The sequence below is a fragment of the Protobothrops mucrosquamatus genome, unplaced genomic scaffold (genome assembly GCF_001527695.2).
Source record: "Protobothrops mucrosquamatus isolate PMUCROS unplaced genomic scaffold, P.Mucros_1.0 scaffold448, whole genome shotgun sequence".
Taxonomy (NCBI): domain Eukaryota; kingdom Metazoa; phylum Chordata; class Lepidosauria; order Squamata; family Viperidae; genus Protobothrops; species Protobothrops mucrosquamatus.
Window position 1 is genome coordinate 56696 of NW_015386771.1, and position 25750 is coordinate 82445.

The 25750-nt window shown below is 38.1% G+C and overlaps 1 protein-coding gene across 1 annotated transcript in view; it reads left to right on the forward strand.

The window, feature by feature from the left end:
* The first annotated feature begins 8860 nt into the window (after positions 1 to 8860).
* LOC107287859 (cullin-9-like) overlaps positions 8861 to 25750 on the forward strand; it is a 54587-nt gene continuing 37697 nt past the window's right edge. Inside the window, 8 exon segments of the mRNA XM_029284227.1 lie at positions 8861 to 9449; positions 10922 to 11076; positions 12500 to 13033; positions 15220 to 15358; positions 19652 to 19842; positions 20719 to 21091; positions 21296 to 21488; positions 23203 to 23410. Of these exon segments, the coding sequence (XP_029140060.1) occupies positions 8867 to 9449; positions 10922 to 11076; positions 12500 to 13033; positions 15220 to 15358; positions 19652 to 19842; positions 20719 to 21091; positions 21296 to 21488; positions 23203 to 23410 (2376 nt within the window). The 5' untranslated portion in view covers positions 8861 to 8866.

A 25750-nucleotide genomic window follows, 5' to 3' on the forward strand; every position in this document is an offset into this window, starting at 1 on the left:
TCAGTGGTTCTTATAAACCCCCCCCTCCCAAAAAAGGCCAGCTTTGGATTAAGGAAGCTGCAGACTTTTACAGAAAGAAAGCAGCTATTGTAAGTCCTTCCTTTCTTTTTTTTAATTAAAAGACAAAAGAAGCCTTGAAAAAAAAGACTTTATTTTTCTAAGTGTTAAACTCAGTATTTATGTAATTCTTAAAGGAATTAAAGTCTGGCTCCTATACAGTTTTCATGGGGTTTGTAGTTGGGGTGGGGGGAAATGGGCCATGGGGCAGGGATGAAAAAAAAAATGAAAAGAAAGGGGCCTTTTTAATTTGTATTGTAATATTCTAAAATTGTTTCCATGAACATTAGCGTTTAAACATGTCTCTGTCTCTCTAGCACTTGAATCATGCTTTGGTGGAAAAGTTGCACCAGTGGTGAGGAGAAGGCTTATATTAGGTATCCAAAAAGTACTACCTGAAAGCCACATGCAACTGCATCAGCATTCCCTTTATAGTGCCAGAGTGACACTCAGAATCGATAGAACCAAAGTGTTGGTCCATTTGTCTGTTCTTGAGGCAAAGTGGAGATCTTTAACCCTGTGGATGCTTAAGGCATCTATTTGCCATCTTAAAAAACCTTGCATCCTTTTCTAAAACGGGGTATGCTCCTTCCACTTTGGGATGCAGAGATCAATACAGTATGCCACACAAATCCTGGGATGGCCATCAAGCCAAACTGAAGCTGTGTACTACTTTTCTTTTGTTTGCATCTTCAGCCCACGTGGCCACATTATAAAAAGGTACCCAAGCTCCATCAAATCTGGCTTATATTTAATTCAAAGAAAGCATTAGGGTAACGTGTTTAAAACCTTCCATGATAGCTTACATTTTAGAATATTTTTTTGTTTTTGTTTTAAATGTCAGAAAACATTGAAAAGTGTTATTTCCCCAATTAGTTGCAGTTTGAAAGGATGTGGTTTATTCAGTTCTTTTGCTTTAAATGTATATTACAAGCAATCTGAATTTACTGGTACTTCTCCAGCACTAGCTTCAATAACGAAATTTCCAAGACTTGTGCAAAAGTATCCCCTTGTTTTAAACCTCATTCCTTTTTTTAGATAAAGTGCAGATTTTTTAACCTTCTTCATTAAATCAGTGACATGAGAAAGAAAGGCAGTCAAGGCAGCTGGATGATTACTCTCTGCCCTCTAGTCTAGAACAGATATACTTTATGGCAAAAAGATTGCTTGGTTAGCTGTCTCCTTTCATTATCAGCAATAATGGAAAAAATGATTTATATTCAGTGATGTCTATCCACTGATGAAAACATTTGCCAGCAATCTTCAGCAACCCCTGTTTTCCCCCCAATTCTGATACGGAGTTTGAAGGATTTACCACACAAATGGAACTTAGCTATACATTGATAGCTGTTTTCTGTATGTGGATTGTTTTTTTCTCCAAGAGGGAATTTCTCAGCAATTAATAGGAAGCTGCTTGGGATAAAGGCACATCTGCAAAACAGTAATTCTTGAATCATGTTACTAATTCAAAAATCTTCCGCTGAAATAGAGACGAGAGGCTAAAATCAAGAATTTTTTTTGATAACTGTACTAATTTTTTCTGATACTGTACTAATTTTCTGATTGGGGATTCTACACTTGATACTCATCCTTCACATCAAGGAAGTTCTCCCTCCTACAAAAAAAGCACCTGCAGGTTAAACGCTAATGTTGCATGTGATTAAAGTGTTGAATTGTAAGAACACTTATCAGGGATGAAATGGCATTTATTGTGTGGTGACATTTTTAGTTCACTTTACAGATTGTTTTTGGATTTTTTTTGTGTGTGCACGTGCGTGCGCATGTGTGGGCGTGTGTATGTGTGTGTGTGAGTGGCTGTGTGTGTGTGTGTGTGTGTGGTTTGTTAATTTCCAGGGTTGTGTTTCTGGAAGGATGTGACAGTAATCGCAGTACTATGTACAGAGCTTTCTTTTGTATTAAAAAATAATCTTTCAATAAATGTATCATTTTGTGCACAAACTTTGTGTCTTAAGTATTGCTTCTTTGACCAATAGCTGCCATGAGTCCTCTGGGAGTGTGCCAACGAGAAATATGATAAATAAAGATTGGAAACAAGTAACTGCTTGCAATTATCTGTGATGTTAACAACATACTAGTAAGAACATAAATATTTCACAGTAGAGGAGAAAAAGGAGATCAGTTGAGATCTAGGAGGGGGATTTTGCCTGGCTCATGTTTAAAGTAGTGTGAGACAAGATGTGTAATCCATAGGTGATAGATAAAGTCTCCATGTCAAGTCTACTTTTGATAACTGCATGGCAAGAATGTAGAAGTGGCTCACTATTATCCCGGTATACTTTTCAGTCTCCAGCTTCCACAACCTTGGTATCAGCTCTTCGTGACAGATCAAGTTAAGAAACAGATACCTTAAAAACTGTACGATTCAACTGAATTTTGAAAGCTTTATAGCATCTCTTCCGGCCCTTCTTAAAGCAAGTAAGAATCAAGGCAGGGTTATTCATGAGTTTCTTTGGCACCACCTCTTCCTTTCCTGATCTGTTAATATTTCTTGCATTTCCTCAATTTTAGCTATGCATTTTTCCACACCATCTCCCTGGTTAGATTCACTCTCTTCTGCACATGAAAATGACACTGCCAAGTTGCTATGGGAACCAACTATAGACTTGCTCCCCTACTCACTCCTGCTTGCTTGAGAGCATTTCCCCCCCTCCCGCCCCATTCCAGGTCACTAAAGAAAACTTGCTGCACAGACAGAAGTGGAAAATATTCCCTATCATTTATAGTAGTGGCAGATTACAGGGAACGACTGTACGGAAGAATTTCAGAGGAAACCAATGTACAAGATATGGAGTGTGGACGTCTGGTACTTTCCCATGACCTTTTAGATTCAAGGTAGTGAATCAGATATTCAAAACATCTCCAGAATACATTCCACTTCATATTCTCTCCTGTCCATCAGAATGTGGGGAAAATAGGAACGGACAGTTTTGGAATACAAAGGTCATGGGGGCTGCTCATGAGCAAGAAGTGCCTGATGGAAGACCAGATGAATCCACAGAAGCTGGCAATGACAAAGGCCACTTAATTATTTTCCTAGGTAACAAAAGGAGTCAAAAGCTGGAGTCCAATTTTTTAGATGAATGAGTTGAAAATAAAAAATTAGTGGAAAGCCACGCCAAATATCCCCCTCTTCCCTGCAATTTTGATATACTTACTTGTGTGTGTCTCACCTACTTGTACGCAGATTTTGGCAAATATAACTTGTTCTTGTAAGATAAGTGCCTGGCTCTTAGCATAAAGTCCAAGGTACAAAGAACAAAAGCTGGTGTTCCAGAAGGCAAAATACAGGGGTGATTGCCAAAAGCTGTCTAAAAGGAGACATGCCTATGGAGGAATGTACAATTATTATATCCAAATTCTGCAACAGGCAATAGTTAGCCTAATTGTTCTAATTAGAGATACAACTTGTCAAATACATACTGTTCTATATTTGGTTCACCTCCATTTGCCCAGGTATTACTGGAAATCAATTAGTATAAAATATATAACAGCGTTTAGAAAATCTGGTAAAAATTTCCCGCTGTCCTATTTATGCCAAAGAGAATGAAAGTAAGTTTACCTTGAAGTTCATTTTTACTGTCTCTTAACTCCCCCTTTTTAATCTAACCATTCTTGCATTCCTTCTTTAAGGTTAGCTTACTCCTTTACACTTGGAGCTTCCTTGGTGAGTTCCCATCAGTGTATTGTGTACTTGGTGAGTTCCCATCTCCCATCTGGTATAGCTAGATACCATCACCTACTATATATCACAACTATATCATTTGCTATATACAACTATTTACAACTATATCACCTGGTATATCACAAATGAGAAGTATAAAGCAAAATCACATTCCTCCCCATTTTTTTTTTCATTTGGGGGACAGGCACAGATTTAGTGATTTGGTCATTTCTAGTGAAAGTAGACATAATTGAATCTGGCTGGTTATAGTTCGATTCTATTTAGGATATGTGAGATTTTGTTACGTAATTCACATTTAAATATGTCTCTAAGGCATGGTTTGGTTGTCTGTGTTTTCTTGGGTAAGCCACAATTAGTTTTACATGTTTATAAATTGTAAGGGCTGGATTTATTGATTAGTTTTTAATTGTGTGCTATCAAGTTGGTATTAACTCTTTGCAACCATGCATGTATAACTTCTCCATGATCTGTTCCTAACTTGGTCCTTCAAGTGTTCCACTGATGCATCCATTATCACTATAACTAAGGCCATCCACATAGGTGCAAGTTGTCCTCTTCTTTCCTTTCACTCACATTATGGACTTTTCAAGTAAGCTGGGTCTTCATATGATGTATTCAAAATATGCTAACTTGAGCATGATCATTTGTGCCTCAAGTTGTGCCTCAACTCAGAATTGATTTGTTCTGTTATCCATTTGTTTGTTTTCTTGGCTGTCTATGCGTTTTCAAGAGTCTTCTCCAATACCGAAATTCAAAAGTGTCATTATTTCTTTCCTGCTTCTTCAAAGTCCAACTTTTGCTTCCATAGAGTGTTATAGGAAAAACCATTACCTGGACAAATCTTGATTTGTGTATCCTTTTCCAGGGCTTTCATTGTTATTCCATCAAGTGCTAGCCTGTGGCATAGTTTTTGAAAATTGGTTCCTCTACTATTGATAGCAAATTCTAAAAGGCAGAAGCTACCCACTGCTTCAGTGAAGCTTGGTGATTGGTTTACAGCCATTGCTGTAGTTTACTAGGCAAGAACCCCATGATTCAGTCTTCACTGTCTAAACCTGCATAAGTAGGACACATCTTTCAACATAGTGTTCCTCAAAGATATTATGTCAAGCACCCATCAGTTTAACTTCTCTAGGCATTGGATATTAGTCACTAATTAATCATAATAATAGATGAAGAGATGATACTTAGGAATTCTTGACAACAGCATTTATTAGTAATTGCTTTGGAACTTAGTAATTTCGATAACATCAGCAAGAAGTGCGGGCCCAATTGGCAAAAGAAAGTTTAGGACCGTATTAGTTGGAAACATACAGAAGAGGCCTTCATCCTGCAGTGGATAGACAATGGCTAAAATGATGATAAAGTTTGGTACATCCAATACTATTGAAGCATAAAGCAAGGATAAAGGATACAGAAAATCAGAGAGATTTTCATTTCCCTCTTATTTATAACAGTGTGTTATTCTTCTGTTGAGCCCTGACAATCCCATCTAATGCATTACAGCCAGGGAAACGAAAGAGCATAGTAGTAGTAGTAGTAGTAGTAGTAGTAGTAGTAGTAGTAATAATAATAATAATAATAAAAAGTTGGAAGGGATCTTGGAGGTCATCTAGTCCAACCCCTGTACCTCTTGTTCTTTATGTTTTCCACCTTCTTTGTAGTTTAGGAAACTGCTGTAAAATAAACATTCCCAGCTGTCAGTTTATATGCATACTGGTTATTATATAGTTCAAAGTTTCCATATTTTATGACTTTATTAATTACTATGTAATGTTCCAATGGTTATTCTATATCGATATCGCATTTACTTGCAGTAATGGCATAAGTAATAAAACAGCTACTGCAAACTGTCAACCACATAGCCTTTTTCAGCAGGACCTGCCGCGCCCGGCAGCGCGCACGCTTCTTTCAGCAACCAGGAGCCCAAAGAGAGCGAAGAATTCGCACTGAGGAAGAAATGACTCATCAAGACCACTTCCTTCCACGTTCTACCCTCCCCACGCCTAAACCGCTCCCGAAATGTCCCTCGTAGGGATCCGTAGAACGGCCGACGGAAAAGAGTCTGAAAGAGTTGGATCCGTGCGTGCACGGGGCTGTTGCGCATGCGTTCTAATCACCCGGAACTTGCGAAGCGGTAGAAGTGGCCGGCAGAAGGAGCAGGCAGAGAAGGGAGAGGCGCGCTGCTGCCCTCAATAGTTAGGTAAGGTCGTACCAGGGGTGGCTCCTTTTTGTTCCCGGCTTTCATTTCTTCACGCTGCTCGTTTCTAAGATGGTCTCCGCCCGGCGACCTTCGGGGTTAGGCAAGCAAAACAGTTCCTCGCTGTGCAGCCGAGGGTGGTAGTGGTTCTTTTCCGTCTTCCGCTTTTCCCGCCCTTTTCCTCCCTCCCTCCCTTCCTCCCTTCTTCCTTCTTCCTTCCTTTTCTCATTAAAAAAGGAATGTGTGAAAACGGAACTTCAAATATTGCTCGTTTTCCTCTGATAACGAAGCCGGGCTTTTCTCTGAATACAGGAATAAAAAGGGAGCGTGTTGAAGATTTCTACTGAAAACGAAAGAACAAAAGTTCTTTTTTTAAAAAAAAAAAATACAAGCGTATATTTTTCCTGCTTCGTTTGTTGAGTCAATCTCTTTCCTATATTAAGTGCTCACATTACCTCTACTCAGTACACAGAGTCTACTGTGTAAAGACAGCGTATCAATGGCTGAGGCTAACAGGTCCCCCCCCCCCCATAATCTAGCTCCGTTTACCAGATCAAGGGCAGAAAAAGGATGAATAGATGCTTCATAAAGAGTGACAGAAAGGTTTTCCATTCATTTTGGTATCAGACATTCACTGACGAAATGTGCTAAAATCTTTCTTAAATCTAGGCTGCTAAGAGTGGAGGATATGGTTTATTTCCTATCAGTTCAGATTATATTTCTTACATAATTTGCTGAACTATTCAAATGAATCTTTGCTTTTCTTTAATTAGGTCTCTCTGGTAAACCAAATGTCTGTTTCTACTGACTTTTGAAATTTGAGCTAGTTTACATAAATGTAGTTTAAAACATTAAGTACCTAATCATAGTTATCCCTAAGGAACTAATGAGATGGCAAGGCAATACAGTAGCCATCCAATGCATCATCCTTGTGTTTTGTAATATATTTTTTTACTGTAAGTATAACCATCTCTGTACATTTAATTTTTTATTTTTGATACTATTGTATTCTTTCTCTTGTTTTATTTATTAAATTTGTTGGTCACGATTTTCATGATATTCCAAATTCCTGATACTCCGTCTGATCTATAGAATTAAGTGAACCCTCTCTGTTGAAGCTCAAAGTTTAAAGCCCTCAACCGAGGAGATAAAAGTATGGGATATGAATTTGCAATGCAGAATTTGGTTTTCAGTCTTATGAACTACACACCTACCAGCTGTCTCCAAACTTTAAGGAGTACAAATCTGAGTCATATGTTCCATTGTTAGTGGAAGTCCTTATTTCTTACATGTTAATCTACCCTCCATATTAAGTGCCACATCATTAAGTTTAGTGCTGAATATTCCTCTCAGCTGGAAACATCCAACAAATACTATAACAGTATACTTTTTTCCTTTCAGCCGCTATAATTGTGACAACTTAACTGTCTACAGCAATAGTTTTTAAACTGACCCAATCATTTCCCCCCCTCTTAAATAATGTCATTAACTCTACAAAAAACAAACCAGACTATTTTACAGAAGTGTCTCAAAATGATCCTAGACTCCCAATCAAACAATTGCAAATTGCTCCATTATCTCCAAGATATAGCCAACTTATCCCTTTGGAGTAATTACCTCAGTTTAAAAATCATTGCTTTAAAATCAAGCTAAAGTAAAAACAAAAAACAAAAATTAGCCAAACATTGTGGTAATCTGAAAACCTCCAAACTGTTCTTCATTGTTCCTCCTGTAGGTCCAGGCAGGGGTCTTTAAAGGTTTTTCTTTGTTCTTAAATGCCAAGTCACGGTTGTTAAATTCCATTTGCCTAATTAGACTCGGCAGTGAGAGTAAAATCAGTATTCTGGGTGGGTTTGTGATTTCTATTGGGATAGCAGAGGAAGTAGAGTAAAATAAAAAGGGCAGTGGGAAGATTGCAGATTAAACATAAATTAAAACATCAAAATTGGAAAAGTAAAAGTACTCCTATTAGACAACTTCCTCAGTGCCATATTATTGGAGTTCTTAAGTGTATTTTCAGCTTTTGAAGTTGATACATATTTTCTAACCCAAAATTAAATGAAATTTAAATAAGCAGGACAGAGCAAGAATTGTCTTGGTACAATTGTGTACTTTCTTAGAGGAAAGTAACGAGATTTTTGAGGGTAACAGTTGCTATTAATTATTTCTCCAAATATTTCTTTAAAAAATCATTGAAAGCAAAATTGTTTGTCACTCTAGAGCAGAGGTCACCAACCTTTCTCAGTTGGCGGACCAAAGGAAAAGGGAGGGGGAAGCATTTTACACATGTGCGTGCGCGCATGCGCAACCGGGGCCACGAGCACACACGTGCCACAAATGGGGCGGGGCTAGCTCCCGCATGATACTAGCCCTGCCCCGTTCTGCGTCTCACAGTGCGGCGGCAGTGGCTGTTTTTGCACCTTGCAGCGTAGCGTCAGTCTGTTTTTGTGCCCTATGGCGCAGCAACATCCATATTTGTGCCCTGTGGCACAGCAGCATCCTGTTTCCACACCCCGCGGTGTGACTGCATCTGTTTTTGCGCCTTGCACCATAGCGGCAGCTTGCTTTTGTGCAGCAGGCCACGGCCCACTATCAGGCCGCGGCCCACAGGTTGGGGACCCCTGGTCTAGAGTTCTAGGACAGAAATTAAAAAACTTATTAGCTTTTTTAGAGCAAAATATTTATATAAGAGAAAAAATGGAGAAATCTTGTTGGTAATGTCTTTTTAATCCAAAGGGATGCCTCTGATGTGTTTTGCAGCAAAGTTATTTATGCATTTGAAACAGAGCTATGCTTCTCAATATATCGAGTGAATGTTAACTATTTGAAAATTCCGTACCTAGTTTTCTTGGTTTTCAAGTTACACTTTAACTTCTTACACTTTTTTCATAGATATATTTTCCATCATGGTGGGTGAAAAGAGGAATGGAAATCTTGGGCCAAAACTACAAGCTTATCCCGAGGAGCTAATCCGCCAACGTCGTGGATACGATGGACATACTGAATATCTGATTCGGTGGAGCATCCTGAGTTTAGATGACAATGTAGAAAATACCACCCATGCTGCTTCAGCTGAGAACAAAATGGATAACATTCTTATGTGGATGTCAGCAGAAGAAGTTTATGCTAATTGCCCCACACTATTGGGCAAGAGGAAGCCTGAGGGGCAGCGAGTAAAAGAGGAAAAATCACCTAGCACTTTTCCCTCTGATGTCACAGTGGATGAAGCTTCCTTGCATGAAATGAAGGTTGACGTCAGGAACCTGGTACAGCGTGCTAATCGACAGATGGCCAGGACGAGTGGTCCGGAGTCCTCCATCCTTAATACTGTCCATGTTCTCAGTGCTTATGCCAGCATTGGCTCATTGACAGGTGTCTTTAAGGAAACAGGTGCTTTAGATCTGCTGATGAAGATGTTATGTAATGAGGAGAAGCAAATCCGTCGTAGTGCTGGCAAGATGCTGAGAGCTTTGGCTTCTCATGATGCAGGTGAGGTTGCCTATTGAGGTATATGAGCTTTCTTGCAGTAATTCATTCTGTTTTTGAGTCATGTCATATTTGAGAGATACATTAAGTCTGGGGTGTCAAACTCGCAACGTCACGTGTCGCGACATATCGCGACTTTTTTTTTGCCATTGCCGGCAATGGGGTGGGCGCGGTTTCACTATGATGCAACCGGCCCGCAGGCCGGCAGTTTGACACCCCTGCATTAAGGTATATTATCCTGGAGAAAATCAAAACTTTTCCTACTTAGCATATCTTTTTACTCTGCTAATAAACAGGTTCAATAATTTTATAGCACCAAAGAAACAGTGCAGAGTCTCTGATAGTGAATTCTTTGCTGCTATCTGCTCTGTAAGCATTTGTTTTTTTGTTTTGGTGCCTTCAAGTCAGTCTTGATTCCTGGCAACTGCTTGGGCATGTTCCTACAGTTTTCTTGGCAAGATTTCAGAAGAGATTTGCCATTGCCTTCTTCCTCGGGCTGAAAGTGACTAACTGGGCCAAAATCATCCAGCAAATCCATGCTTACTCAAGATTTGAATAAAATTGTTGGAATTAATTAAAATTAATCACAAATAAGGCTTTTTGAGTCCAGTGTCTATTCTGGGCCGCTCTCAGATTGGCTCTTTTCCTATGCAATTACAGTACAAGCTTTTGGACAATAGATTATTTGTTTCTACCTTAGCAGCGATACAAAAATAATAGTTACAAATATAGTTCTTCATCTAAAGTACTGGAACTTGAAGGCAACAGTTTCTCATTGGTGGGAAAAAAATCCTTTTTCATTTTCATGAATGGCTTTTCCCCACATGTCATCATGGCTCTCTTTCAACAGTTTTATAAGTGAGTAGGGCATTTTTGCAGCCCCATTCATACAGATCAGTCATTTTTTAAAAAAAAATTGAACAAATAAATACAGCATGAAGTTAGAATAATTGTCTGGCTGCTGATTTTTGCATTCCATCTACAAATCTCAGGACATTGTGTCTTGGACATGCTATTTTAACTATTGGAGCTATTACGTTTCTCAGTTCATTTAACAAGTTAGTTTCCTCTTAGGGTATTAGCTACCTCTGATGTCATCTATGGGAAATAAGTTTGAAATTAGGAAAATAAGTTTGTAAACATGAGGCTAGTATATTTGAAACGCTGTTATAGTATTGTATTGAGTGATATTGTGATATAATTTTCAGAAGATTGCAGTGCCACTTGTCTTAGTCATCATTGCTAGCTAAAATATTGTGAAAAAGTAAGATGTCTACCCTGAATATTAATCTACCAATTTCTTGTGAATTATATGACCTGTATTTATGATACACCTTCAGTTCTCTGCTGTGTCAAATATTTTAATATACTGTATGTTAGAGCTGAATAGATTTTCAGCATGCAAGTAGATAGGTAATCTTGGAGAAATAAAATTTAGTGAAGGATCACATTAAGCATGGCTATTTTGGTTTCAGGAAGCCGAGCTTATGTTCTTTTGTCCCTGAGCCAGCAAGATGGCATTGAACAGCACATGGATTTTGACAGTCGTTATACTCTCTTGGAGCTTTTTGCTGAGACTACATCCTCTGAAGAGCACTGTATGTCCTTTGAAGGGATTCATCTCCCTCAGGTACCAGCCTTTGGGTTGGCATTGATATGGGTATTAAGATTTCTTTTTTCAAGAGATATTTGCAAAATAACAAGGCTGTATATGAATATCTCATTGAAAGAAGGATAGTCTAAAATCAAAGATAGGAAAAATCATATTCATGCGACGATGACCAGTTCTACCTATTCCTGTACCAGAAACCCTATTCGTTATCCCTCATGTCTTTGTCATTTCTCTGCTGGATTAGTGCAAATGTTTTACATGGAGCTGTTCTTGAAAAACATTTGGAAACTCCAGTTTTGGGTGGCCAGGGTTTGTCTGGGTAACATCACCATTTTAGATGAACCATTGGTTCTCAAGATGTTTCTATGTGCAATTCAAGGTGGTGATCACCTTTAAAGCACTGCATGGCACATGGCCAAGCATTTATGGGGCTGCCTTTCTCTGAGAGTCTCTGTCCATCTGATAGGTCCCCTCTTTTGAACAGTGCTACCTTGTGGCACTAAGGAATTGCACCTGCCCTATGGAACAGTATACCTCAGTTGACATGACCTGAATTTTCCCTGGGTGCCATTCTGTATGGATGTGCTTATTATGTGGTGTCTTAATTATTGTATTTTGATTTTTAATTCAAATTTTTTGTTTGATTGATTTATATAAGTTGACTTGGTAGCCAACCAAGTATTCATGGGGGGGCATATATTTCCCCCCCAAGTAAATATATAAATATATAAAAAATGTGATGGTCGCTATGCACTTACTAGAAACTGATATGTGATACATAATGAACCTGGGACTGACAATTTGATGGTATCCAGATGTTTTATAGTACAGATAATTCTTGTTTATTAATGTAATTGGGACTGTAAACTCTGTTGCTAAGCAATGCAATTATAAAATGCAATATCATTTGACTATACCAATCTGTGGCAGCAGTTGCAATAGTCCCAGTTGCTTATTAGGTGAAGAAAGGGCAGTCTCAGCATCCCACAGTCATGTGATCACCATTTGTGACCACCTGTGGGCTTCCTCATTGACTTCGCTTATTGGAAGCTAGCAGTGAAAGTTGCAAATGAAGATCACTTGACTGCGGGATGTTGTAACAATGTAATTGTGAGCTGGTTGCCACGTGCCTGAATTAAAAATCATGTGACTGGAGACTCTGCAGTGGCTGCAGCTATGAGGACCGTTGTAAGTTCTCCTCTTTTAGTGCCTTTGTAGCTTTGAATGGTCGCTGAACAAATGGGTGTTAAACAAGGACTACCTGTATAATTTCACACAGAATTTGACAATCTGTGTAGGATTGATGGAGATGATCCACAATATTTGGACATAATTCCATTATGTAATTTTTTTTCTTGAAATCCAACTGTATTGCTTACTGGGATAGAATTGTAAAACATAATTTTTTAGTTACTGGTATGATAAGCTGTATTTATTTCAGATTCCAGGGAAGCTGCTGTTTTCTCTAGTGAAGCGTTACCTGTGTGTCACTTCCCTCATGGACAAGTTAAACAGTACCACAGAACTGGGAGGGGAACATCAGGACTCTTCAGCCCCCAGTTCAACCTTCGGGGAAAAAAGCCGGGTACAACGGGAATTCGATTTCAGCATGGCCATGGCTAACCTAATTTCAGAGCTAGTCCGGGTCATGGGCTGGGATCGCAGCCAAGAAAGAGAACTTCTGTCTCTGACGAATGCCCAGCCTCGAATTATTCGATCCATCTTCCAGCCCAAGGGTTCCACTTGTACGGCTGTTCAGGTGCCTTTAGTAACTTCCAACCCTTCGCCAAGAAAAAAGCAAGGCCAACCATTTTTGACTTTGTCAGATTTTTCCAATCGCAGCAGCTATATTGAATATGTGCAGGAGAATCTTAAGCCAGGAATGACTGTGCGGATGTTGGAAGAATACGAGGAGATTGATGCTGGGGATGAGGGTGAATTTTGTCAAAGCAATAGTGGAATGCCTCCTGTGCAGGTAGGTTGAGGGGTAGAGATTTCTTTAAATTCCTCCAGTGGCTGGGTAGTTTGGTTTTGTAATACTGTTTGGTATAAAAGTTAAGTTTTTTAAAAACCTTTTTATTATTACAGGGAGCAGCCAGTTGCAATTCAACCAATGCTTGTTGTTTATAAAGCCCTCCATGGCATAGGGTCCAGGCTATTTGCAGCACTACTTGTCTCTCGTTGTCTCTTCCTGTCCAATAAGATTGAGAAGAGGAGGCATGATCAGCTCCCATCTTTAAAGCCATGTCATCTAATAGGACCTAGGACACGGGTGTCAAACTCAATCGTGCCACGTGATGTATCACAACTTTTTTTGCCTTTGTGGAGCCGGGGTGGGCCTGGCCTGCGCGTGATGCATCCGGCCTGTGGGCCGCCAGTTTGACACCCTTGACCTAGGAGATTCTTTCTCTTTTGCACTGCTTATCCCCTGGAATAGTATCTCCCTGGAGATTCAAGTTGCCCTGACTCTGCTGCTTTTTTAAAATCAGGACTTGAAGACATGACTTTTTTTCTCCAAGCTCTGATTTAGGAATGTGTCCCTAAGTGAAAACGTGTTAGAGTTGTCTGAAATCTGGGTTATTGCTATTTGTTTTATTGTATTGGGTATAATTTTTAACCTATATGTTGCCATGAGCTGGGTGACTTTTATACATACGTAAGATTGAGAAAGCTGGATCATCAAAAACTGTTAAATGAAGAAAAATGGATAGCATTAGCACTTAGACTTATATACCACTCCATAGTGCTTTACAGCACTCCTGAGTTGTTTACAAATGTCAGCATATTGCCCCCAACAATCTGGCTCTCGTTTTACCGACCTCAGAAGGATGCAAGGCTGAATCAGCCTTAAGCTGGCGAGGATTGAACTCCTGGCTGTAGGCAGAGTTAGCCTGCAATACTGCATTCTAACCACCATGCCACCAAGATTTCTTTGAAATGTACCAAAGAAAATTTTGGAATACCTTAGACTGCAAGAAAAATAAATAATTCAATATTAGATGAAGTAAAGTAAAAATGTTTATTAGAACTACTAATAATGAGGCAATTGGAAAAGAGTTTTATATCTAGATGGGTAAGTATCACCACTGAAGTAATTTACAAAAAGTCTTGACAAAATAATGTCCATTGGGGTTATGAACATTTGGAAGTAATTGAATAACAATAGGCACTGGGCACTGAACGAATTGCATTAGGATTTTTTTTTCAGTCAGGACTGCATTTAAAATGAAACAAACTTTATATAATGATGTATTGTGACAATTGTGAGCTTAATATAAGCAATGCGTCTTATCAAGAAAGGTGAATATAATGTACTTTATCCTTATTTAATGATGCTCTTATCTTTAAGAATGTTATGCAGGAAAAAATGCTCCAGACATTAGGGGTAGTAAAGAGAAACTGGTGCCAGCCTATAATTCTGTGGGCAACTCATGTGATGAGTTGGTCAGAAGAGGGAGTGATTGCTATTTGCAGAATGCCAATTTGCTAGGGAGAAACTGATTTTATACTTTCTTAGTGCCATTCTAAAAAATACAATGCTCTTATGTGACTGTACCATTATTCTATTGTATAGATCTAAAACTCAGTTTCTCGATTGCTGCTAGGAGACAATATGCCCTTACAAACAACAACAACAACAAAACAACTGCTGTGGTAGAAATAAAATAATGTGCATCCTAAACTACCTTTCCTAAAGTTGGTGCCCTCAAAATGTGTGAAAGTTGCAATACTATTTTAATTTTATTTGTAGGTATCACACCTTTATGATTATTACAAATACTGTAACTCAAGGTGACAAACATACCCAACACACTTTCCTCCTCCTATTTTCCCCCACAACAACAACCCTGTGAGGTAGGTTGGGTTGGGCGAGAGTGACTGATCCAAAGTCACCCACCTGGCTTTCATGGGTAAGGCGGGACTAACTCACGTTCTCCTGCTTTCTAGCCTGGTGCCTTAACTACCAGACCAAACTATACTGCTTGCTTACTTCTAAAAAGTGATTTAGTTTATTTTGATCATTAACATAAATGAAATTATAGGTACTTCTGTCCCCTACAAGCTGGGCAGTGTTTGTTTTTCTTTATTTCAGAACTTCTACTTCTGACATGGAGAATTTGATTAAAGATGGCTTTAATTATGCAGTTCATTGTTTTACAGGTTTCATGGCAGTCAGCTGGCCAGACTTATTGGGTGCACTGGCACATGATAGAAATTATTGGCTCTGGGGAGCAAAATGAAGAGGATGCTGCACAAGAAAAAGTATCTAGTTTAACAGAGAACCTGAAACTACCCACAGGTGAGATTAGAGGTACATAAACACAATTATGTGTAATTTCAGTTTGAATTGTTGCATGTTATGAATTCATTGTTGTTGCTTCCTTTACTTCTTTTAACACATTTTAGATGTGTTTACAGAGAGAAAAAAGTTTACTTGGCTAATATTACATTTTAGGTTAGATTATATTTTATGCTATTAGGATTAAAATCTAAGAAGAGAATACTTATTATGAAGTATTATAAAATACATATCTTAGTTCTGCAGCCTTATCCATTGCCATCTGAAGAAATGAAATATGGTCAGATGCTGAAAGTTGAAAAGTAGCAGCTATTTTGTGCTTGGCATTTTTCAATATATTATTTTCTCTGAATTGCATTAGAGATGGATTTTATTTTATTGTACTTTACTTTAATTATTTTATTATTTCATATTTCATTTTTATCCTGCCTTTACTCTTTTAACAAATAACTCAAGGTGGTGAATTTATTTATTTATTTAAAATATGTTTTATTAATTTTTTAACATAATCACCTTAATATTCGGTAAACAGTGTGTTGTCTGGGTTTACATTTAAGAAACATTCACTAACAGTTGGTTTCTATAATCTGTAATCCACATAATAACTTTACTTGATTTCCTCTTTTTCCCATAATGTTCTCTTTTACCAACCTTAAGTTAATACAATTCTTGTTGTTTTAATGAATGGTGATTGAGTATAAAAGTTTTCTAATATTTCTACAGATAATCACATCAATATAATATTCCTTTTCTATCTAGTCATTGTGGTTGTCTCATCATAGATCCTGTTTACAGTTCTTGTTTACATTGTTTTTCCCACAATGTTCAAAACATTCTTACTGGTTAAGATTTTCTCAAAGTTTATTACATTTAAATATTTAAGTCTATTTTTTCTCATGTAAGCCAACCCAATACTTTTACCTTTCTTAAGGAATAAATAAGACTAAAAAAAGAAAAAAGAAGAATAAGAATAATAAAAAAGATAGTATGCTACTTAAAATCCCTATTTCCTATAAGCTAATACATATTTATTTCCAATTTTTTTCATTCTTTTTTACCATAATTAAAAATATATTTAATCTTTAAATATTCCATTTAATAAATCTAGTCCTCTAGTCTTTTAACTCTTATTCAAAACATTTTTTAATCCATTGTAATTTTCTTAAAGTCAATCACCTTTAGATATCTAAAACATTTCCTTTATTATAAGCTATTCCAACTGTTTTATATTACTCATATCAAGAAATAAAATAAAAAAGAAGAAAAAGAAAGTACTATGTTACTTGAGGGGCTCTTCCCTTTTAAAGTCAAATTCACATCCAAAATTTTTCTATTTCTTTAACCATATTCGAACAGGTGTTTCTTCTAAAAATATTCTCTCTGATAGGCCCCATCGTCTATTTTTTTAATTTTCACTTTAGCCTTTTTTTTGGCCCAGTATCTTTCTTAATCAATATGTTCTGAGTCAAAGAATCTTTCCATATTCTTGTAGGTGTTACTGTAGATATAAAAGGTAAGTCAAGTATAATATCTTTGTGAGAGGCATTTGCCCATTCATTTTTGTTGAAAATCTTTTTCTTTCTTTTTCTCTCTGCTTCTCTTACCATTTTTGTCTCTCCAGTTCTAGTGCTTTTCTTGGCATCTCTGCAGTCCATTTTGTTCTATCTTTTTTCTTATCCTCATATTTGTTTTGTGGTGTTATAGTATAAGTTGTCTTTTCCAAATCCAGTATTTCTTGTAAATTTTTTTCCACTTGAGTTAAATCATACTTCTTTCTTTTGTTAGGTTCCATCTTTAAGTCTCTATCCTCAAATTTGTATTCAGTTGTCTGTTTTATCTGTTCCTTCTCTGTTGTTGTTTCCTGGGAATTTTTTTGTTGTAAAGTTAAATTGGAGATGAATTGGTTTATATTTTCAAACTTATTTTGGATTTCTTTGTGGTTTGAAGTCATTGTTATTTGAATTAGTTGCAACATATCATGTCTCCTCTTGAAAAGTATTTATTTTTTCTTGATAGGTTCTTTCTATAAATTTCTGATTTTCCATGATGATCAAGAATCCAAATTTTCTTTTCTCTGCAAATAGCTTTGGGGTCAGAGTTAAATAGATATTTGTAATCCAGAAAGTTCAAAAAAGTTTTTTTTGTTCCCTGAAGTTTTGTCTGCAGCCCAGATTGTTTTCTTTTTTGTCACAGCTGTTCTCTATTGTTAGAGCTTTGAAGGTCACAAGTAGAGATTAGTTTTTTCCAGATTTTGCCAAGTCCTGCATGAAAGCCATAGCTGTTGTAGTCTTCATCCCCCGCTAGATGTCAGCACTGGTTTATTTTTCAAATTTTCAAAATGAACACATTTCCTTTAAAATGAGAATCTTAACCATTCAGTAACTTCAAACTTATCCAAATTTAGGTTTTATAGTAATTTCATTTCATTTCAATACGGTTTGGTCTTTCATAAAAGGTTTAATTTGCCACTTCCGTTAGTAAAAGGGTAGGGCAAAAATCCCCCTCCTTCACTTTCGGAGGTTTTTTGCTTCTTGGGATTTTTTTTCCTTCAGAAAAGTTGATAAGTAGGATAGAGAAAATCGATGTTCTTACCCAGATTCAAATGCGCTGTTTACAATCAGGTTAAAATAGTGCTTTTGACTTTGGTTGCTTACAGCTTGGGCTAGACTCTGAAGTTAGGCTAGCCTTTTTCTTGTTGGTTTCTGGAAGGCTTCTCCAGGACCGATCGGGTTGACCACCATCTCTCCGAGGTCCCCGGGACTTCTTTCCTTCTTTGCCGCCTCTTCGGGGTGGCTTCTGGCCCATTTAGGGTCCCCTAACAGGAAGAAACTCAGCTGAAGGGCACATAGCCCCGAATCCCTTGGCTGCTGTGCAGGACCAGAAGTCCTATTTATTTATTTATTTATTTATTCATTCATTCATTCATTCATTCATTCATTCATTCATTCATTGGTCGCCCATCTTCCCTGTAAGGTGATCTAAGCACACCTTCCTTCTATTTTCCTCACAATAGCAACCCTGTGACTGAGAGGGCTGAAAGATAGTGTAGAATGAGTGCATATTTAGTTCAAAAATTCATATTCTTCTGCAACTGAATAATTATTTGCTTACAGGAAACTGTAGCCCTATGGCAGGGGTCTGCAACCTTAAACACCCAAAGAGCCACTTGGACCCGTTTCCCAGAGAAAAGAAAACACTGGGAGCCACAAAACGTGCGCGCAAGGGGAAAGGAGAGCTTGATTGAAGAGTTTAATTAAAAAGAAATAGAGGCTGCTGTGCATGCTCTCTCTCTCTCTCTCTCTCTCTCTCTCTCTCTCTCTCTCTCTCTCTCTCTCTCTCTCTCTCTCTCTCTCTCTCATCTCTCTCTTTCCTCTCTCTCTCTCTCTTTCTTTCCTTTCTTCCCCCCTCTCTCTCTTTCTTCTCCCTTTCTCTCTCTCTCCTCTCTCTCTTTCTCTTTCCTCTCTCTTTCTCTCTTTCTTTCCTCTCTCTCTTTCCCCTCTCTCACTCTCTCTCTTCTCCCTCTCTCTCTCTTCTCCCTTTCTCTCTCTCTCTCTCTCCCCCTCTCCCTCTTCGATCTTCTGCTCACCTGGCAAGCTGGCTTCAAGCTGTTCCCCAACAAGCTGACACACATTCTTATTGGGCTGGCTCTCTCCTGCCCTTCCTGCTTCCTGCAGAGACGCAGCAAAGGGAGGAGCCCCACCCAATAAGCTTGTCAGCTCGTCGGAGAATAGGGTGAGGCCACTCTCTTTTATACATACACACACACAACACACACACACACACACACACACACAGAGAGAGAGAGAGAGAGAGAGAGAGAGAAACGCAAGTGCCTCTCTGTCTCTCTCTCTCTCTCTCTGTGCAAATGGCAGAGGAGGCTGGGAGCTGCAGGTTACCAACCCATGCCCAATGGCAAGACAGGCACTAAATAAATGTAACAAATAAATATCAGGATTGAGCATATTCTTTTCTGTAGAATTCTAGAGTGCCTACAAATGAGAAGTTCCTGAGGAAGAATCTTGCTAACAAATTAGTTGGAAATCTTCATTCTTTCTTCCCTGATATATCTTATGCTCCCTCCAAATTTGCTCTGATGAGTTGGACGACCATCTTGAGTGATGGAAATGTTGGTACTGGGGATTGGAAAGGAGAAGGGGAAATAGCAGATATCACCCCTCCTCTTTGTAGGGATGGAAACTATTCTGAATCTTAACTTGTTTTCTTAAGCTATATGCAAGTGACAGTCAAGTTTCTGAATTCAAAAATTTGTTTTTGCTTTCTTTCTCTCTGCAGCTACTCAGACATTTTACTGCAAACCTCTTGGAGGACTTTACTGCCTGCCATACTTAGTGGATCAACTAAATGAGAATTCTGGAATGTTGAGCCGGGCTGAATGGTGGGAACTACTTTTTTTCATTAAAAAGCTGGAGCAGCATGAACAACAGGAAATAATTCGGTTCATCCAGGAGAATCATGAGGAACAGGTAAATAGAACAAATTTAACTTGGGAGGAAGAGAACAGAGGATGAAACAGGCATCTGGTTAGGAAAAACTGAGCTGTAGTGGTGCAGTGGTTAGAATGCAGTATTGCCAGCTAATTCACTGCTCACTCCAGGAATTCAATTCTCCCGGCTCAAGGTTGACTCAGTCTTTCCATCCTTCCGAGGTCGGTAAAAGGAGGACCCAGATTGTTGGGGGCAATATGCTGACTCTATAAACCACTTAGAGAGGGCTATAAAGCATTGTGAAGCAGTATATAAGTCTAAGTGCTATTGCTATCTGATTAGGAAAAATTCAATGGCACCTCCAACAATTCCTGTTTCTTCCAGAATTAAGACATGTGAACTGACAGCCAGGAAGAGCAGCTCCTGTGTTCTTTTCCTAATAAAGACATAAACAACAGTGACTTGTTTGTCCCTCCTATCCATATCATTTAGAATTGTACTGTTGAAAGTTAGAATCAGAATAGCCAAATTCCCATGGTATGATTTTGCAAATTAATCAGAATGCACTGTTTTACAAGGGAGGGGGGGGCTAAGTGTAAGAATGGTAATCCCTTACTTTCTTATCACTACCATGTCCTGCCACAACCATTCTAATTAATGAACGTTAAAAAACAGTCTGAAAAGATTTTTCCATATTCTTTCCAGTGATTCTTATATATTGGATCTCATGATTCCACATAGGGTCAAGAAGCTTAAATACAGCCTCCAACTGCTCAAAATGTGTCCTTTCCTGCCCTAGTATATGGATGGTCCATTGGATAAGCAGGCTCTTTTATCCTCTTACAGCTGTGATTGGATTTGAGAAGCACTATGTATATAGATTTCTGATTACTGAATTGTCTTTTGCATTTTAAGCTGTCGGAACTAGATGAAGAGGGCCTGATTCAGCTGTCAATATCAGTAGAATTGGCTCGGAAACTTTTGCCACTCTTGAGCAAGTACTGTCAAGGCTGCACCCAAAATGACCTCCAGAATTCCCACATCTATGTCAAATATACCCTCAACAAGGGAAGTACAGAGCAAGGTTGCCAAAGTGTGGACATGACTTCTGCAAAAGATAGTGGCTTCTCTGAAGCCATGGCTTCCCAAAAACCAAAGGAGTCACTTTCTGCTGAAATGTCTTCTCCAGTGCTGTCCACAACAGAGAAGACTGACACACAGTTGATTAATAAACTTCTTCACGTAGAAGGACTTTTCTTTCCAGACTTACCAGATGAAAAAGCCAAAGGTAAATGCCCCCAAAATATGTATTTAAGCTCATTTAAGTCAAATAATTGCAGGAAAGGGGGGGTGCAGTTGAAAAAAAATCAGAAACTAGTTTGGTGCATCTATAGCTGTTGTGGAAAATAAAGAATAAAAGTATAACAAAAATTTCATAATTGGGTAGTTGCCAAGAGACTATTTTACTGATCTGTCCTTTGTTATTGATCAGCTTTCTTCAGTGGGAAGGTGTCTGGAAAGAGGAACTCCTTGGAGAAGCTTGCAGATATTGTAGATATAATACAGAAATCTAGTTCTGAGGTTGCACTTCAGGTGGCTGGAATCAGATTCATAATCAAGATCTTGGAAGATGAACCTGGTCAAGAAAGACAAATTATTAAAGTAGAAAGTGGACCCTCAATCAGGTCAGTAGGCCTGTATTTCATTATAAACTGTCTTTAGTTGAATTATCTATAGTTCCATGGTATTAAGTTTGCTTTCTTTTAACACAGTCATTCTACTTCCGTTTGAAGATCTTTGTAGTTTGTGATTTTCTCCAGTTCTTTTTCTTCTATTCTGTTGTTTCCAGGTACATCCATTTCTGCTATCCAGATCTTTTTGTCTTTTTTATCGACAGTTGTTAAGTCTGGGGTGCTATGTGGTAGATGTTTGTCTACGTGAATTCTAGGGTCCCACAGAACTAGCGTCTTCATTTTCTATTATGTTATCCATTTTGTGGTCTCAGCAGTTCTTGCTTGCAGGCAAATGATATTTCTTGCAGATCTTTCAATGCACAATTGTTGCTACATTGTCATATTGTTGATTGTAATTAGTTTGTGCGATCTTCTAGCAGAAGATAACTAGGTGGTCCACTGTTTCTTCAGTTTCTTTGCATAGGCAGCATTTGCTGCCTGTTGCTATCTTCTCAATTCTGGTTTTGTATACATTATTATTGTGGTTGGTTGCACAGTCAGCCAAGTGTTTAGACTGGATTTGGCATTTATTAGTGTTACTATTATTACTGTTAAATGGTGTTCTGTGCTGTTGGCTTGATCACCTCTGCGCTGGATCCAGGTCCCACCCGGATCATGAAAATGGGAAGGACTGCAGTTGCAGAGAATCCCAGAGGAAACAAATAATTTAGACTCGTTTCAGTTTGATTTCAGGCTGGGATTTAGTGTAGAGACATCCTAGTTGCACTTGTAGTTGTTCTGTGGCAGAGCTAGAATGGAAGAGGTGCATCTATTCTTTGTGCTTCTTGATCTTTCAGTAAATGAAAATGTGTTGATCATGGTATCCTTTTGAATTAACTGCAGGGTTGGTTTCCTTCCTTCCTTCCTTCCTTCCTTCCTTCCTTCCTTCCTTCCTTCCTTCCTTCCTTCCTTCCTTCCTTCCTTCCTTCCTTCCTTCCTTCCTGCCTGCCTGCCTGCCTGCCTGCCTGCCTCCCTCCCTCCCTCCCTCCCTCCCTCCCTCCAATATGGGAGAGGGGTGTCTTTTTTTAACTCTCCCATCTGTAAGTGCTACACTGCTCAACTTTCTATCCTTTTGTCTCTAATCCCTTAAACATTTACATGGAATTAGTGGATGAAGTCATCCACTAGTTTGGTGTTTAGTACTGATGATACCCAATTATATTTTTTGACCCCAGGCCAGTCAAGTGATGCTGTCAAAGTCCTGTCCCAGTGCCTGGAGGCTGTTCAAGCTTAAATGGGAAGGATCTTCTTTGAACAAGACTGAATGGCTGTATGTTTTGGGACAACTTGCTTCTGGAGATATATATCACCTTTGGATAGGGTTGCTTTTTCCCATTCAAGTGTGTTGCCTTGAAGTTTCCTTGGTTTCACATTCCTATCTGTTTTAACAAGCGTGTGCATTGATATTGTATATACACTCCTTGACAGTTGTATATATAGTTATATATTTCTGTCTCTTTGACAAAAATATATCTTTGTAGTATTCTGAATTTGCAGTGGCCTTCTCTCTATTGAGCTCCACTTCAGCTTTTCAGGTTTTTATTTGGTCCTCTAGCAACCATTTTATTTTCCTTAGGAAAAACTAGAGGGAGCACCTGGGACTTTATTTGCTCAGCCACTTATAAAGATACAGCTATAGATTAAAATGCTTCTTTGTGCTCCTCAGAGAGAAGATCGTGAAGATGCTGGTGGAGCTGCTCAGCAACCAGCTGAAGGAGAAACTACTGATGGTGACTGCATTACGACTGCTGTACATGTTAATGGCAAAGTACGATTGGCGAATCCTTTTTGCCACGGAAGGCGGCGTGCGTGCTGTGCTGGGCTGCATGCAGGAGTATTCCACTTCGGCATTGGTACAGCTGGCTGGCTTGGCAGTAAGTTGTATATACAAATGACAGAAATTGATGTTAGAAATTTGATGTATTGATTGATGTCTTTGTTTTAGAAGAATTTTATAGGTTCTGCACAGTTAACTCTTAATGGAAATAAAGTATATATTAAGTAATTAGTAATAGTTAATACATTAAAGTACGAGAGCAAATAAATATGCTCAGAAATTAGATCTATGCAAGAATGTTTCTCAGAAAAATTCTTAATGTTTATCATGTTTTTATATAATTATCATGTTCTGTATTAATAACGTGATAATATGTTTTAATCCCACATAAATGTAACTCTCAACGTGAAATTCAGTTGTTTGAATTGGCTTTCAGTCTAATGGATGGCTCTCCCAGTAAGTGATCACTGGGGCACAGAAGTGAGTCAAACTTCTTCTTCAGTGTGAGGAGAAAACACCTGGAAGCAGCATAGGAGTAAATTAACTTCAGACTTTCCAAGGACCTAAAAATAACAAGCAAAACCAATACTTCACTATTAAAAGGAAGCCTATGGATAACCAGAAATGGACATATTTGGGGAATTCTTTCCAAAATAGCAGAGACATAAACTTTAAATATAAGAAAATGAAAGAAGTCAATATGCTTGAATAGTGAGGAGCTATTGTTTTTATAAGGTTGAAAAAGAATTCTTTTTTATAATAATTTTATTAACGATTACCTTGTACAGATAAAATTAATGCAAAGTATAATTTTTTTTAAAAGTATGAAGAGAAAAGAGAAAGAAAGAAGTAACTTCCTTCTTTGTCTCAGCAAATATAAACAACTTTAGCAACTTGTCACTATCTCTTAAAATACAACAATCTCGTCCATCCCATAACTCACGTCATTCTCTTAAACAAATCTTTAAAACCTCATTATCTATCTTAATCAGCAAAAGTCCATTAGGAGTTACCAGAAATACCAATCTAACCATTCTATCCTTGTGTGTCCATTGTTAACAAATATCTCCCACTGATACAAGATTTTGCTCCATTCTGCATTATCAGATTGATACCAATAAAAGAGAGTATTTGTAGCTCAGGGTTGAAATGAGGGGTCCTTGGTGCTCTCTGAACTTGGTTGTTTTCTTGTTGCCTAGTTGTTACCTAGTTTGAGTAATGAAATGTCTGCAAGAAAACAACCAAACTCAGAGAGCACCAAGGATCCCTTATTACCAGACTGAGTTTAAGAATTCTTCCCCTTTAATTATAATATTTATTTCCTTCTGGTGCTCTCTAATAATAATAATAATAATAAAGTTGGAAGGGACCTTGGAGGTCATCTAGTCCAACCCCCTGCTCAGGCAGGAAACCCTATACCATTTCAGACAAATGGCTGTCCAGTCTCTTCTTAAAAATTTCCAGTGTTGGAGCATTCACAGCTTCTGGAGGCAGGTTGTTCCACTGGTTAATTGTTCTCACTGTCAGGAAGTTTCTCCTTAGTTCTAGGTTGCTTCTAAATCCCACCTTATCATGTTTTTGTTCTGGATGTAAAAACATGGATAGTTTTCCATGGGAATGATTATTATATTTAATTTCCAAAGATTATTAAATTCAACTGCTGCCCATAGCAACTTTTAGTGAGATGGGCAGATTCATGAATGAATGAATGAATGAATCTGGATCCTTAGTCCATTTATAACTTTCTAAAGGCAGCATTCTGATCTCCCTTTTAGTATTAATTCTGAAGAAATTAAGTCATTAAGCTCATATTTAAAACTTCTTTTCTGAAAGATTGAAGGAAATTGACTCTGTGATAAAGAAATGAGGATCAGCTGAACCTTCTGTTCTTAAAGGCTACATTATTAGCTTTGATGGAATCCCTGATTTCTTGCCATTCAACTCACAAGCACAACAGTTAGTTCCTGCCACCTACCGATGAGGAGCTACTGTCCAGAATATGTCTGGGTGATCTCACAATCTTTCCTTTATCCTGAGAGATTTCATGGTCCCAGATTCAACATCTAGCCAGCAATTTTAGCTATAATAATAATAATAATAATAATAATAATAATTATTATTATTATTATTATTATTATTATTATTATTATTATTATTATTATTATTATTATTATTATTATTATTATTATTGATGGTGATGATGATGATGATGATGATGATGATGATGATGATGATGATGTTGGAAGGGACCTTGGAGGTCATCTAGTCCAACCCCCTGCTCAGGCAGGAAACCCTATACCATTTCGGACAAATGGCTGTCCAGTCTCTTCTTAAAAACCTCCAGTGTTGGAGCATTCACCGCTTCTGGAGGCAGGTTGTTCCACTGGTTAATTGTTCTAACTGTCAGGAAGTTTCTCCTTAGTTCTAGGTTGCTTCT